The following is a 15,004-nucleotide window of genomic DNA, read 5'->3' as shown; positions in this document are numbered from 1 at the left end:
CCGTAGGAGGGTATGATGTGTGAAATGCTGGCCTCTCCCACCTCCTATGGTCAAATGTTAACAGGCATTTTGGTTGCATCAATTACTGGCAAACAGACCACGGCACAAGTCCAGTGTGTTAAAGTACCTCATTAGCGAATGAGGACTTTGGATAGTTAAAACATGCACACATATCTTATTTAGTTCCTAACACTACTTGGGAGTGTTTGGCAAAGCTTACAGTCCTATTTGCTCCAGATATTGTACCACCCATGGAGTCTTTTCATGGTCATCTCCACGCATGATCACAAACAGGGCCGCTGACGGCTTTGGCTGGGCCCAGGGGCAAAGTCATCTGAAAGGGCCCCCCTGCCCAATACATACAATGTAATGGGGACCCAATTCTGGGGTCCCCCAATCTCCCTGGGCCCAGGACAACCTACCCCTTTGTCCCCCCTGTGTCGGCGACCCTGATCATTCACCACGTATGATCACAAAGGCTCATGAGACAGGAGAAGGTGAATCAGCACAAAAAAGTAGCTCACACACACAAAATGAGGGCCAGTAACTATCCTCAGGGGGGTTATCAAAGCAGATTCACTCTCCTGCTCTCCCTGGCTACCCCTTTCCTCCTCTCTGTTTATCAGCAAACAAGCCTTTTAAAAATCACAGCAAGAGAGGCAGAGACAGACTGAGAGGGAGAGACAGATTGAGAGTGAAACAGGCGGGAGGCAGAGAGAGAGAGAGAGAGAGAGAGAGAGAGAGAGGAAGAGAAACAGAGAGGGGGAGAGAGAATGACAGAAAGAGAAAGGGAGAACGAGTGATGGAGAGAGAGAGAGAGAGAGAGAGAGAGGGAGGGAGAGAGAGTGTGACAGAAAGAGAAAGGGAGAATGAGAGATGGAGCGAGAGAGAGAGAGAGAGAGAGAGAGAGAGAGAGAGAGAGAGGCACGCTTCCCAAAAAACACCCACAAACTGCTCGGCTGGCACTATTCAGACTCCCAGGGCTGAGGCGACCTGCTGTTGGCCTGCCGCAGTAAACTGGAGTGAGGCGGCGCGGCGGGCAAGGGCCGATTGGCGAGAGGCGAGGAGGGGGTAGAGGGGGGCGAGGGGTCGATGGGTAGAGCCCATAAAGCCCCAGCGCTTCAGTGGCTGGGGTAGAGTGAAGGGGCAGGGGAGGGGTGGATGAGGCTGGGGAGGGGTGGAGGAGGAGGAGGAGGAGTGGAGAGGGGGCTGGGGGGTGGTGGCAGGGGGGCTGGGGAGGGTCGAAGGGGTGGAGGGGGCTGGGGAGGGGTGGCAGGGGGGCTGGTGAGGGTAGGAGGGGGCTGGGGAGGGGTGGTGGTGTGGTGGGGGAGTGGTGGAGGGGTCTGGGGTGGGGTGGGGGTGGGGGTAGAGTGTGGGAGGGTCGGCATGCCTAGACCACGTTATTATGCTGCTCTCCTCGGCCTGCTGACGGAAACCTTGCCGGGTTTAGCATGTGTATGTGTATGTGTGAGTCTGCTCTTTCTCTCTATCTCTCTCGCTCTCTCTCCCTCCCTCTCTCTCTCCCCCCTCTTTCTCTCTCTCTCCCTCTCTCTCTCCCACACACACACACACACACACACACACACACACACACACACACACACACACACACACACACACACACACACACACACACACACACACACACACAGAGTAATGGATTTCTTCCCTGCTTCTTCTCCCCCCTCCCGTTTCACAAGACAGCCAGAAGTGTCAGAGAATGAGGAAGAGAGGAGAGAAGAGGAAGAGGAAGAGAGGAAGAAGAGAAGAGAAGTGGGGGGGGGTGGGGGGTGGGCGGGTTGTGCCGTGATAAAGGAGAGAAGTAGGGGAGCGAGTGAGCAGGCATGCACGCACATAACTAAGCCTTGCACGAAGGAAAGGAGAGGAAGCAACTTCTGAATCTGAAATGTTTCCACAGGCCAGCGGTATGTTTTTTTCTCCCCCCTCTGCCTCTTCCTTCGTGATTCCAGATTGCTTTTGTTATGGAAATGGGATTGCACATCCAGTGTGACGGTGAAGCTGGACAGATGCCCTGTCTATAATCCTCTCATCTCGTGAGGTGATGGTTAGCAACCATGGAGCTTGTGCGTGTGGCAAATCCTCCAAAATTCAGCTAGCCCCCACCCCTACACATAGACACACACACACGCACGCACGCACGCACGCACGCACGCACGCACACGCATGCACACAACAAACACACACACACACATACACATACAGACATACACACACTCATACACAACACAGACACTATCTCTCTTTCACTCTTTCACTCTCTCTTTCTCTCTCTCTCTCTCTCAGACACACACACACACACACACACACACACACACACACACACACACACACACACACACACACACACACACACACACACACACACACACACAGACACTATCTCTCTCTCACACTGTCTGTCTCTCTGTCTTTCTCTATCTCTCTCTCTCTCTCTCTCTCTCTCAAACACACACACACACACACACACACACACACACACACACACACACACACACACACACACACACACACACACACACACACACACACACACACACACTGTCTCTGTCTCCCAGATGAACAGTATAGGCTTAAGACCTGCTGTTTCCCCTTAGCCAGGCATGGTGTTGATCATCAGCTTAGTGGTTTGTTTGTTTGTGTGTGTATGTGTCTAGTGTGTGTGTGTGTGTGTGTGTGTGTGTGTGTGTGTGTGTGTGTGTGTGTGTGTGTGTGTGTGTGTGTGTGTGTGTGTGTGTGTGTGTGTGTGTGTGTGTGTGTGTGTGTGTGTTGTGTGTGCATGTGCGTACGTGCGTGTGTGTGTGTGTGTGTGTGTGTGTGTGTGTGTGTGTGTGTGTGTGTGTGTGTGTGTGTGTGTGTGTGAGAGAGAGAGCTTCAGATGCAGAGAGAGAGAGAGTATGTGTGTGTGTGTGTGTGTGGGTGTGCATGTGTGTGTGTGATGTGCGTGTGTTATAATTTCACGTGCAGCAGCCCATCTGGATTGGGGACCTAACAGGAGAGAACAGTGGAGGGTAGGGACCAGCGTTGTTTTGTACCCGTAATGTCCTTCAGACTGCCAAACACATATTGATAATAATTAGAGATGTACAGGATCCAAGATCCGGTTCCGGATCCGGCAGGATAATAGGGTTTTTCAGACTATCCGGATCCGGCAGGATCTTAAGCAGTGGATTCGGTATCCGGCAGTTACCTAAAAATCAGGATCTGGGGCATCTCTGCTTTTTACGTAGCCTAGGCTTTTCAGTCAGTCTTTCACAACCCCAATTGCTGCATGGAGTGAAAGCCCTTTGGAAGTGGCCGTTGAAGGCAGTGTGGCAGTAAGCCAATGAGTCTTAAAAACAGTTTGCGCCAACGTAATAAAAAGGGCCCACGTGTGCGAGTTGGCTATGTGTTTCAACCCTTTCGTAGGATCCGGTATCCGGTTCCGGATCCGGCAGGATCTTAAGCAGTGGATCCGGTATCCGGGAGGATCGTAAAAATCAGGATCCGGTGCATCTCTAATAATAATGGACTGCGTAAATTACACGCAAACGCTGTGTATCTTTTGTTTTTATATATATATATATATATTTGTCTTTTACGACTTGTTGTTGATGATAGGACAGTTTGAGAGGTGGACAGGAAGCGAATGGGGAGAGTGAGGGGGAGGGGTCGGCAAAGGACGCAGGACGGGAATCGAACCCGGGTCGGCCACATGGCAGACGAGTATCCTACCGGTTGGCTACGGCAGCGCCTTGTATCTTTTGTTTTTATTTTCTTTGGGGAGAAACCTAGTGAGGTGCTTGGTATCACTCAGACACAGTGAGGGAGTCAGTCAGCTGCAGTTGTAGAGGACGTCTGAGGACTGAGAGAGACAGTATAAGCTTCAGTAGTCGCGTACTGTTGTAGCTGCTGTTTTGGGCGCCACGCAGGCCCCGAGCCATGGAAATGGAGCGCGTCATGTTCTTTCAAGAGTATAAGATGCTCTGCTGCTGCTCGCTTGCTGCCCCAAGTCTCAGCGGGGGATGCTGTGAAGTTGCAGCCGGAGCTGGGAGCTGGGAGATGGAGGAGCTGGCAGTGCCGCTCCATGCCGCGTTGTGCTGCGCTGTGCTGTGCTGTGCCGTGCCATGCTGTGCTGTGTTGTGTTGTGCAGTGGTGGGAGCATGTCCTGGAGGACGAAGAGAGAGAGAGAGAGAGAGAGAGAGAGAGAGAGAGAGAGAGAGAGAGAGAGAGAGAGAGAGAGAGAGAGAGAGAGAGAGAGAGAGAGAGAGAGAGAGCTATGCACACGCTTCCCCCTCTTACCCACTGCGGAGTCAGAACAGAAGAAAGACACTGCTCTTTGTCTCCTCTCTCATGTGGAAAGAAAAGGAGAGAGAGAGAGAGAGAGAGAGAGAGAGAGAGAGAGAGAGAGAGAGAGAGAGAGAGAGAGAGAGAGAGAGAGACTGTCCAGTTTGTCTGTATGAGATAGATAGATAGATAGATAGATAGATAGATAGATAGATAGATAGATAGATAGATAGATAGATAGATAGATAGATAGATAGATAGATAGATAGATAGATAGATAGAAACTGGAGAGAGAGTCATAGAGATAGGGATTGTGGGACAGAGAGTGCGAGAGAGAGAGAAAGGGTGTGGAAGAGAAACATCTGAAACGTACTCATTTTGAAAGTACATTGGGGGCTGCTTTCCAGTTGTGAGTCATAAAATGTCAAGTTTGACAGGACTAAACATGTGTTTTGTAGGCGAATTTTCAGGCTAGCACTGTGATGTTCCATTAGCATTGAAGCACTCTGTCTATTTGATGATGACACAACCAAGGTTTCAGAGCAAGAACATGTAGTGGGAAAGGGTCAATAGCAGAACCAACACACTGCAAGAATGCTACTATATACCAGTTTTATCAGCTGAATCTACCGGAATCCTTCCTAAAGTATTATGTATCTCCAGTAATGCTAACGTTGACAGCTAACTCAGCTGTTGCACCAAGGAGGCAGAAACAAAAACATTACTAGCCTAATTCTAGGCTAATTCATTACCATAACTGCTAAAAAACATTGTAATACCAAAAGATGTTGGGCAAACATTGTGTTTGTGAAATAAATATCTACAATCTGTGTTATGAGGTTGCTTTGTACCTTCCATTTATAAACTGGTTGTATTTTACAAGGCTCGTTGGCAAGCAGGCGCTATGCTCGCTGGTATATTAGTCTCATTATTTTTAATTTCATATAATTCCATTTCCATGAGTGGCAGTGTTCTTCTGAAAATAATTGTACCTCTGCTGCTGCGGCTGTATCCCCTGCATTCATTATCAACGCAAAATTTATTCACAGCCATGCTAATTTGGAAAAACCCAATGCACTTACGAGGCTCTAAAAAATCCTTTTAGCCACCAAACCTGTGTCGGACATTGCAAGGATGCGCAGTAAATCCCAGTAAAGCAGATATTTTGGTCAACATACGTTCAGTACATGTGGTAAATAAAATGCTAATGTGCTTGTCAAGCCCCCCAGGCAAGCAGCTGGGGTGTGTAATGCTAATTCTTGAGTGTGAGGAGGGGTGAGTAAGCATGAAACATCACAGTAAAAAATGACTGGAAGCATAAATTTGTTGAGGCAGACTTTTTTTTTACAGGCCTGTATCTGCATGTGTCAACTGTCTGTTGGTCCCGCTCCACACTCCGGAGTTTGCCTGTGTGCGTTGCAGTGATTTTTTTAAACCGTCGTCTACACAGCAACAAAATGCAGTGTTAATTCAACACTTAGAGAGTACTCTGGGCCCAAATACGTAGAGATTAAGATGTTAAATCAACTCTCTTCAGTAAGTGTTGAATTCAAACTACCTTTTTCAATGAATAGGTGTTACTGCCTGCTTCGCTCTGTCTCTGACCTCCTCTTGTCCTCTCCTTCCTCTTCTGTGTCTCTGCGCAGTTCAAATTTGGCCGAAGGCCAGAAGACAGTTTCATTGGTACCAGCTCATCTTTAAATGTATATACACTGATTACCCACATTACCTGAAAGACTGTTTAATTCCACAAAGACCTAGCTACAGACTTCGACACACGAAACACCCCACATTCACTGTGCCTAACATCACAAAGGAGATAGCGAGACGGGCGTTTAAATTTAAAGCGCCCTCCGATTTGAATAACTTTCCAGGATGTATCAGTTTCTTTTCATTCTTCCAAACTCTCACTTCTCACTCTGAGTGAATGTTTGCAAGTGCATAGGTGACGTCCTGACAGTGTTCTATATTGTATTGTGCTGTCATGTTATGGGGACCCCCTTGAAAACAAGCTATTACATCCCCAGGGGCTGTCCCCCTAAGAACAATACATTCAAATTCAGAAAATGCAGCCCCCTAGTAGGGCTGGTGGAGGGCCCACACAGTCAAATATACTCAGAGAGCACTCTGGGACGAAATGCACTGAAGGTATCTGAATATTGCCCACAATATCACATAACATTTCAATGTCCATGTATTGTTTGATCCGTGTTTGAATAACTATTTTAGACTGTGAAATGCCTAATAAAAGTTCCCTTTGTCTATGGCATCAGGATGTACTGAACTTCCCTTCCTGCTGATTCGAAATTGCCTATCCATTGCTATTGGCTAAAACTATCATTGTATGTGACATTACATTACATTGCATTACATTTGGAAGACGCTTTATAACCAAAGCGACTTTCAAAAGAGGACATACTGTAATCAAGCCACATCACAAGCAAATACAAAGTGCACAGGAGATATACAGAACAACAAGTGCAGTTGCAGAGAGGGGTTATTTATTTATTTTATTTATTTATTTATTTATTTATTTATTTTTTCCTTTAATTTTTTTTTTTTTAATCATTACATTACATGTGACCTCACTTCCTGTGGAGGATGTTTTAAATCCAGACCCTGGCTTTGTTCTGCTCTTCTGCTTGTACCTGCCCTGCTGTTAACACCTTTGGAGAGAGAGGGGATGAGGGGGCCTTGAGATGGGCCTGTGTGGCCTGGCTCCCTCTCTCTCTCTCAAGCCAATAAAACCTTTCATTTCTGAATTCCAACTATTGCACTGGATATGGTCTTAAATATTAATTAGTAGTTAAAACTTAGATATTATCAACACTCAAGAATATGTTAAATCGACTCTTAACATGTTAAACTAACACTGTACGTTTTTAGGCCTACTGTGCAGGCGTACTCCACTCGATGTGCGTGTTTTACTGAATTTTTAACGTGCGTCTGTGTTTTACTACTGTACAGATTTTGCTTGTCTGTCTCTGATCTTGCCCTCTCCTGTTCTCTCTGTGTTGTCCATGCAGCAGGTTTGGCCGAACCTATGGGTACGGAGGGGGAGGGGCTCTATGAGTAGTGAATTTTTAACGTGACTGTGTATTACTACATGTTTTTTGCTCTGTCTCTGACCTTGTTGTGTCCTCTTCTTCCTGCTCTTCCTGTGTTGTCTGGTAGGTGTGGCCAAGCCCATGGGAGCTGGTGCAGGGCCCTTGCAGTCGAAAATGCTGTGTTAACTCCACGCTCAGAGAGCACTCTGGGACTGAGTCTGTGTGGTACTAAATGTTTTTGCTCTGTCTCTGACCTTGTTGTGTCCTCTTCTTCCTCCTCTTCCTGTGTGATGTCCTGTGTGGTAGGTTTGGCCAAGCCCATGGGCCTGGTGGAGGGGCCGGGCGGGCTGGGTCAGGGCGGGGCGGCGGCCACCCTGGGGGAGGACAGCCGCGAGGCGGCGGAGGGCAAGTACGAGGAGTACGGCTACAACGCCCAGCTCAGCGACCGCATCTCCCTCGACAGGAGCATCCCCGACTACAGGCCAAAAAAGTGAGTCAAAGTCTCTGACAGCGATGAGTTACAGTCATTTGGAAGCCAGAGTCAGAGGAGTGAAAACTCACTAATGTGTGCTGTGTTAATTCAACACTTACACTTAGAGAGTAGAATCAAATACACTTTACAGAAGTGTTTTCGACACTTAGCCCCGTAATATACGGCCCCTGTGTTATAAATTAGCTGTTACCAGAATGGCAATGACCAAGTCGTAATTAAGGGGCAACGAGAAAAAATGTACAAATTGTTCTATTTATAAAGGGTATTTCTTGGTCCTGCTCTTTAAAGTCTTAAAATAAGGCCCTGTTATTAATTTGATTGTTAAAACAATGGCAATGACCAAAATGGCAATGACGCAACACCAGCGCACATTATGAGGCTACACTACATGCCGAATTGACGCTGCTTGCTTAGTTTGTTCCATGGTAATCTAGCCTCTTGGGGAATATTTCTTTTCCCTGTAGGAGTAGACATGCTGAGGTAGGCACTGGGGATTTGTCTTTATCCTGTCACTCAAATGTTGCTCTTCCCCCGTTTGCTAATGTGTCTGGGAAATAACTATCTCAGCAGGACAACCATCTCAATTCAACGGTTACGTGGCGCTATTCCGACATGTCGCTATTCCGACGTTAATGTCTATTGTCGGAATACCGACACGTTTTCCACCGTCCGCCGCTATTCCTACATGCCGCTATTCCAACATCCCTAACCTTAACCCTAACCCTAACCCTAACCCTAAAAAGTGTCGGAATAGCGGCATGTCGGAATAGCGCTATGTCGGAATAGCGATTGCCCCCCCAATCCACTGACCTCCACTGAGTGAAATAAAATGTGTGAAAGGCTGATTTACCAGGCCGGCAAGCAGTCTTGGTTATTGTGGATGCCTTGCCAAAGCATGCAGACCAGCATGACCGTCAGCCTGGTGAAGCAGCACCTAAGCTTGGGCTCATTCATCCTTCCTGTGACGCTTCATGAAATTTAGCTTCTTATGGTCTCATGGTAGTGTGGCAGACCAAGCTATCTGAAACGCCTTTATCATCCCAGGAAATAGGACCCAATGAAGATACAGAGGTCCAAATGTCTCAGTAGAGGCGTGTTCATGACAAAGACACACCAGTTCAGTTAACAGGTGAATGACGGAATGGACAATTGTGCAGTACCTTCAGCCAGTCCCATATGGAGGCACTTCATGAACGCGAACTAGCTAGAAAGGCTCCTTGAATTTTGCTTGGAGACATGGCAATGCTAGGCAGCTAGACTTAAGTCTCAGAGGGACCCATGAAAGCCGGGCTAGTAGCAACTTGTTTGTACGGCATTCTATTTCACTTGGCTACACACTGTATCTCAATTGCAACCCTAAAGGTCATCAGTCACAAGCATTTCCTCTGATTGCTCATGTGTCCAGCAATAGACTCACCCAAGACTACCAGTGTGAACGCAAACCCACACAAGTCTGGGGTGCGTGTCTCGAAAGTGTAGTTGTTGGCCAGTTAGCAACTCGGGTAGTCGCCCATCGGAAATTGCACTGCAAGCACCAAAGTAGCTAACATAGTTAGCAACTATGGTTTTGAGAAATGCACCCCTGCAGTGGTGTAGTCTACTTTTTTATAGTGGGTATGCTGTATATTTGAGCATTTTTTGAAGTGGGTATACTGTATATATTTGTGCTATTCAAAGCAATGGATCAATCAATTTTAAGTGGGTATACTGAAATCCCTGAAATTTAGAAGTGGGTATACTCCGTATACCCGCGTTCTACGTAGACTACACCACTGCACCCCTGTACAATAGTCAATGCAGTACTTCTTCTTTACTTCTTTACTAACAACCTGGGCGGCAGGGGAAGTCTCACCCCTCTACACTACAGCAATACAGCCTTGGCAGATGATTGCAGGGAGGGACGCTACACAATCACTCCAATAATCAAACCCACTGAATGTTCCTTCCTGGACTGCCAAAAAAGCTCACGGGTAGTTAGACTCTTTAATATCGCAGCGCAGCCACCCACCCACCCACAGCCTAGCACAGTAAACCAGCACCTTGTACTGCACTTTATTTTTTACAGAAGGTCTGGCCGTGTTGTGTTGAAAAAATGTTTTGTTCCTGGGGGAGTAGACTCCCAGTGCTACACAATAACCTTTACACAATCACAGTATGCTATTAGGTGGACTACAAACTACCATTCAAATGTAACATACTGTACAAAGTCGTTTTTGTGAAAAAATGTTTTTGAGACAACCATGTTGATGCAGCCTCAGCTCAATGGAATGACATACTACATGACATACTGGTACACTGGTATGACATAGCGGAATAATGACATACTATACTTTACAAAGTCTAAGTGCAGTATTTGTTATAAAGGGCTGGTACACGAAGCTGCTCACAGCATCGTTTGCAGCAGGGGAAGCTTCAGGACGCAAGGCAAACCCACTTGCCCGAGGACAGAGGGGGAGGGAATGGGGGACGCGACAAAAATCACTTCGACAATCAAACTGCAGCACTGATGTACTGAGGCCTGCCCCACAGCTCATGGCTAGTTGGTTACTTAAATAATGCAAGGAGGGGGTCTGAGCGAGCAAAAGTATATTTTTATGAAAGAAAAGTTGGGCGCCTTTGCCAGCATATTAATGTTCCCCTTTTAATGGATTTTAAATTTAGACTGGAGGGGGCCCTAGCCATAGATACAATGACTGAGAGGGGATAATGAGGCCTGCCAGGCGCAGTTAGATCACGCCGGGATGACGAACAAAAAAGTCCGCAGTGACAAAGTGGAAATGGATAAGGGGTGGGGGGCGGGGGGATAGAGCAGAGGGGTGGTAAGAAGAAGGAGAGGAAAAAAAAATCAGGGAGTAAGATTTCCGTTGCCTTTGTGAGAGAAACAGTTTCTCTGGTCCTTTCCCGGGCCGCTTTTGTGTGTCACTGCAGAATCTGTAGCCGTCTCTAGTGCTCGCTGAGAGGAGGCCGGATCCAGAAGAGTTTGGACAAAAGAGCCCTAATTAATACCAGTGCAGAAGGAAAACCACTTGTGAAAATGGAGTAGGTGGGGGCGGTGGCACTAGCCGTGGTGGGGGCGGTGGCACTAGCAGTGGTGGTGATCAGGACTGGCCATCTGGCATAGCGAGCATCTCCCGGTGGGCCCCGCACCCTAGTGGGCCCCTATTTTCAGAAATGTAAAAAACAAAAAGCATTACATTTCTGAAAATAGGGGACCACGAGGGTGCGGGCCCCAACGGTGAATCAATTCTGCACCGCTAGTTATGAGGGGGCCCCTTTCAGCCAAAAGTGCCCTGGCCCTATTTCTCCCCCAGTCCAGCCCTGGTAGTAGCGGTGGTGGTGGTGGTGGTGGTGGTGGTGCAGGGGTATTGACTGTATGTATGAGGCAAGCTATTGAAACACGCAACTCATTTGCAAAAGGCCACTCGACGAATGTATTTGCTGCTCTTAATGATGCAGGGATACGGTCTCTGCTCCTGGAGCAGGTTACAGCCAGCACAGATGGGAACAGTGGAATACTAATGTCTGGGTCACGATCCCCATCCCGGTTCCTGGTCTGGTACATTTTGTACATATCAGACAGTGAGTGATGGTGAGAGTTTGGAGATTGAAGACTGGAGATGGTGAACATGTGTATATTTAGATATTTCACTGTGCCCTATGCTGGTCAGAATATTAGGTTGGATAATACCAATGTCCACGCCCTCATGATGAGCCAATTTGAGCCACTAGATTATTTTTCATCTGCTGTATATTTCTTTTCCACTTTCACGCGTCACATCACAAAACACTTTTTTAATAATAATAAAATAACAATGCTTGAGACGTGTGGTCTGCTGACAAGCGGCAGTTCAATCGATGTTGCTCACACGATGTTTATTATTATGAGAATGGCCAGACCTCATCATAATGGCTGTAATGGGTTGGAGAAAACAATGAGCTATTGAAAATAGATTATCAGCTAAGAAAACATGTTCTTAATTGCCTTTTATAGATTTCCGTAAGGGTCTGGAAGCCATAAACTAATGCATCATTCACCAACACGAAAAAGATACATAAAAAATATACATGCCTACACAAGTTTTATAAAATCTTAAACTGTATATGAAATGGGCCATGTTTATTGTTAAGTATAGGCATTTATAGTGTAGTGCATTATAAGTAAGTCCTTATACACATTCCATGTACTGTGCAATGTGTATTGCCCATGTGGAATGTGTATGTCTGCCCTGCTCCTCTTTGGTGCTTAAATGAACAACATCCATTTCACTCTGTTGTTGTCTCTCCATTCAAGCTCTCCCCATTTCAGCCCACTCTAGGACATTTCTGTTTCTAGTACCTGCGTGCTTCTGCTCCAACTGTTGCTGGGGCGACCTCGTTCCCTTTTCCCTTGGGGGTTCCATTTCAGGGCGTGACAGGTCATGTCTGTGGCAGATTTTCTGAGTGTGACCAATCCAACTCCATTTTTTTATCTGTAGCTTATTTGTATATCTATTTGTCTACCTATAAAATTTGTAGTAATTTTGTATGTTTTATACACAATATATCTTTTCCGTATGGACACACTCTGGAATTTTCCTCTTTGTGTGGCCCATATTCTCTCGGCCACCAGATGGTCATTAGTAGTTTGCCATGTTCCTGCCTTTCCTCCTCCATAAGACGAACAGGAATTGCATGTCGTTCCATGTCAAGAACCAAGAGAAAAACTAATGAGGCTTCATGTAACTCCCCCTCTTTCTTTTTTTGTTTTGTTTTTCATGTGCGCCACCTGTGGTGGTAGCTACTAGCGTCTCTGTCTGTGTCTCCACACATTGACTAGCTACCACCCTGCCCCTCAGAGAGGCTGGCTGACAGAGCCAACTGTCGCCAAAAGACCCTCACTGGCTCATGCTAATTAGCAGCAGCCTTCTGTTTGTGTATTTATTGACGGCGGCGCCGAAGCTGTGCTGTGATTTTAAATATCCACCTTAGCGTGTTTGCCTAAGATAAATATCTAATCTTTTTTTCTCTATCATTTTGTTTGTAATCAAAAGAAAAAATGTAATGTCATGTAATGTGAAGTCATTTGATGAAGGTGACAAATTTGTGGTTGTCCATAATTCAATTAAATCGCTGACAGCTTGCTGTTGCATTATTTCATTTTAGCTCATTTAATTCCAAGTGGGATAGACAAGTAAACATTGAATAAATATCTTTCTTGTTTTGGAGAAGAATATCGGTTTGGTTCTGGAACAGAAAAATGCCTTATTTCCTTTCTGACACAGCCTGACAAAGCAGTGAACCCAGAAGCCGTAAACAAAGGGATATGTGAACAGAGTTGATAATCATGACCTTGGCTGCATGTTCTGAATTTTAAGTGGTTTATTCCTCTGATGCAGTGGGTGGGTCATACAGCCGTCTCTTAAGTGAAATGTGTAAACATTGAAGTTTAAACAGCAACAAAGCACTACAAATCGCACGGGTCGAGCTTAAACTATTATTTTGATGTCTGTTAACATTCTCATCATGGATTCAATCATGTCATGGAAACATTAACATTTTGACTGAGGTACAAAGAGGTGAAGTTACCCAAGACTCAATATTGACTTTTTATTTTGAGACCATCATAAATGCATCTCCACAGTGTTTTTCAGGCACCCATGTGTGCAGGTAGTGCAGGTCTTAAAATGTGACGGCTTATGTTTTTAGAAAGAATTTGAATAGACTGTATGTAAAACTCTTTGTGAGTCGACAGATGTGCGGTGTGCACGGCTGTTTAATAATAATTTTACAGACTCAATCAGTAGTCAGGAGGGTTTTATTTTGTTTCCAGCAAATTGTGCAGTGTATATTCAACACTGTGAGAATAGGACTAAATATATGCGTCTTAAATGTGACTTTCTGAAGTGTTGAACTCTACAAATGTTTTACTGTGCATTTGTCATTGTGCCCCTTGATGCACGGCTGTTCTGTGGGTGGTTATAAAAAATAGCCTACCTCACCCACCAAGCCAAGGGGGCTGATATTGACAGTTGGTCCAAACCAATATCGTGTATCATTAGGTCAATGGTCCAAACCTTCGGCTCACGGTTGGGCCTAGGCCCTAGGGTGTGTGTTTCTTGAAAGTGTCATTGCTAACCATTAACAGCTTACGTGGTTGCCTATGGGAGTTACTTGGTTGCCTATATTGCCTTGCAACCTAGTGAATTGCTAACTTAGTTAGCAATGATGCTTTCAAGAAACGTACCCATGATTAGCAATCAGAAAGAAATGTCAAAAACTCAACATTTTCAAGTTCAAATTCTCTACATTGTGACGTGCATTACAGTAGGCCTAAGTATTTGTTTAGATACAGCTCATACAATTGACCAATTGTACATTATGACCAAGTCATCATGTACTACTAAAGGTCCTGCGTAATGTCATAGTAGTGTACCGCTATGTTAGTTACGTCTTTTCAAAAAACTAATACTGAGTTCCAATGCTGGAACAGTGTGCATTAGGGGGCTATGTTTAGTAATTAGTGATATTTTTTTATTTACAACTCCCCTCATTGATCATGAACTGTCAGTGCCTGGATTTGTACAGACCGGTTTCCTGCTGAGATGCCATTTCCTTACTGTACTATATTATGGACAATTAGTCACCTTTTAAACCCTCTGCCATAAGCATTACTAAACGCCACCTGCATAAACGTGGAAACCATCCTCTGGGACCTGCTCGTCTCCCTTGGGGACTGACACAGTCCCAATGCACAAGCTCTAATCCCCATCTTCAGTTCGCAATTACATCTGCATATCTCACAGCCACAGACAGATGTAAATCTTACTGGTGCCTCAAAGCAGATGGGACATCGATTCATTAAGTATATTGATTACTTCTGGACTAATGACCAAAGAAGTGGTTCTTGAAAGTAACAGCGCAGTACAGTACGCATGGCAGCATTTGCAGATGTCAGGCAAGCAGCTTGCAGTCTGAATGTGTGGCCAGATCTATGCTATTTATTGCGGATACAAATATGATGAGTCTTGCATAACACACTGCAGCTCAAAAAAGGTAAATAGCACACTTGTAAAAGGTAAACAGTACGCTTCAGATCCTCTTGTCCTGTTCCGAGTATTTATAGATCAACTTTTCTGCTTGGACCTTTACTAAAGGTCAGTTACTTGTACAAAAAGACATATGCTGATTGTCCAAGGGTACG

At 45.7% G+C, this 15,004-nt stretch overlaps 1 protein-coding gene across 1 annotated transcript in view; it reads left to right on the top strand.

The window, feature by feature from the left end:
* The window catches only part of galnt9 (polypeptide N-acetylgalactosaminyltransferase 9), a 100,031-nt gene that overhangs the window by 21,056 nt on the left and 63,971 nt on the right, over positions 1–15,004 (top strand). Inside the window, exon 2 of the mRNA XM_063194421.1 lies at positions 7,638–7,821. Coding sequence (XP_063050491.1) covers positions 7,638–7,821 — 184 coding nt within the window. The remainder of the gene's footprint in view (positions 1–7,637; positions 7,822–15,004) is intronic.

The sequence above is a fragment of the Engraulis encrasicolus genome, chromosome 3 (assembly GCF_034702125.1).
Source record: "Engraulis encrasicolus isolate BLACKSEA-1 chromosome 3, IST_EnEncr_1.0, whole genome shotgun sequence".
In the NCBI taxonomy this organism is placed as follows: Eukaryota; Metazoa; Chordata; class Actinopteri; order Clupeiformes; family Engraulidae; genus Engraulis; species Engraulis encrasicolus.
This window is presented reverse-complemented; position numbering and strand designations above follow the sequence as displayed.